Genomic DNA, 1,611 nt, shown 5'->3' on the forward strand with positions numbered 1-1,611 from the left:
CGTCGCGCTACTTCCAGCGTCGGCTCCGCTTCTTCCGGTTGGTGTCTGTGCAGCCGAGGGGTGAGTTTGGGGCCGGGGGCGGAGGGGCGCGCTTCCTGCTTCCGGCTCCAGTCGGGGCCTGGCGGGGGGAGGGGGCGTGTCCGCACCTCATCCCGTGTTTGTGTGGACCTCGACAGGGCTCCGGGGGAGGCGTCTGGAGGGACCAGCCGGGGCGCCAGGCCTGCCTGCCTTCCCCTGCTGCTGCCACGTCCAGTAGGAACAGGTGCGACACACGCACACACGTACGTGTCTCCTTGGAGACCAGCGCAGGACCCCTGTGGGCTGGCAGGCAGGGGGCAGTGACCATGCAGGGCCAGGGCAGAGCTGCCATCCGCTCCCGGCTCGTCCCTGCCCTGTGGGATCCAGTGCGCACACCGGCTGGTAGAAATGTGTCCCCTTACATGCGTATGCATACAGAAATATGGGCTGTACACCTTTCTTTTGTTTCTAAGAAAACCTGTTAACGGAAAATAGGTTATGTTAGAGAGATAAGAATTTTTTTATTTTTTTTTAAGGATTGACCGTCTTAAGCAAGAGTCTGGATAAAGAGACTTGGTGATTGCGATTTGTTTGAAAAAAAATCTAGCTTATTTTCATTTTTTGGAGATCTATTGGGCGTGAAGTGCTTCCAGAGAGAGCTGCAATTGCAAAGAAAACTTCCTGTTTCAACAAAAGTTGGTGTGAAGAGCCCAGCACTGCCCCCATCCTGCAGCGGCAGCCCACTTTTGCCCCATGCACAGATCTGGGGGGGAACACCCCCCCATGCCTCCCCCAGGGTTGCACATAGCAGCGGGAGCCCCCCTTCCTCGTGGCTTGGTCCCATGTAGTGTCCGTGTCCCCCGCTCCCCCCCCATGGGCGGTGCTTACTCTAGCCCCAGCCCAACTCCCACTCCCTCCCTCACCACAGGGGCCTTGATCTGCTGCCACCCACACCCCTTCTCCCCAACAGACTTACCAGTGGGACATTACTGTCCATGCTGCCAGGCCGGCTGCACACATGCTGTGGCTGCATACATGCACAAGGCGCTTATCGGCAACGTTATCGACCACATCAGCCGAAAAAAGCCGATTGCCGATAATGTCAATTTTCCTTTTGTCAGTGTGGGTACAATATGGACCAACATATTGGTGCACCTCTAGTACATAATGATTACTTAGTTATTATAATGGCTGCTTAAGTCATGTAAAGTGAGTTGGGCTCAGTCCAATTCCCAGTAGAAAAGCTGTCCAAGGTCACATCCCTAAAACCTCAGTTATTACTGTCAACATAAAATGAAGAACTGCCTGGCTAGATTCTGACCTGTGTTCACATCCCAGCTTGTATCTCAAGTGGACAACTGAGGCATGGGAATGTGGGGGAACTTGAACTGCTTGTCTGTGCACTAATTTTTCTAATTTTAGATTAAATTGGGTTAGGTTTAGCTGGAAGTAGTTGTTTGGCAGTGATTAGAAACTGCCTAATTTTCCTTTTAAAATGATGCATTTGTTTTCTTGTTTGCCAGGCACTGAATGAGCACAGCTAGACCATGTCTGTGGTACGTGGAGCTGTGCATGCAAAATGAATAGTAGGGA

At 52.5% G+C, this 1,611-nt stretch overlaps 1 protein-coding gene across 1 annotated transcript in view; it reads left to right on the top strand.

The window, feature by feature from the left end:
- Positions 1 to 78: 78 nt before the first annotated feature.
- MRPS17 (mitochondrial ribosomal protein S17) overlaps positions 79 to 1,611 on the top strand; it is a 5,217-nt gene continuing 3,684 nt past the window's right edge. Inside the window, 2 exon segments of the mRNA XM_014524495.2 lie at positions 79 to 262; positions 1,542 to 1,610. Of these exon segments, the coding sequence (XP_014379981.2) occupies positions 1,566 to 1,610 (45 nt within the window). The 5' untranslated portion in view covers positions 79 to 262; positions 1,542 to 1,565.

The sequence above is a fragment of the Alligator sinensis genome, unplaced genomic scaffold (genome assembly GCF_000455745.1).
Source record: "Alligator sinensis unplaced genomic scaffold, ASM45574v1 scaffold1227_1, whole genome shotgun sequence".
Lineage (NCBI taxonomy): Eukaryota > Metazoa > Chordata > Crocodylia > Alligatoridae > Alligator > Alligator sinensis.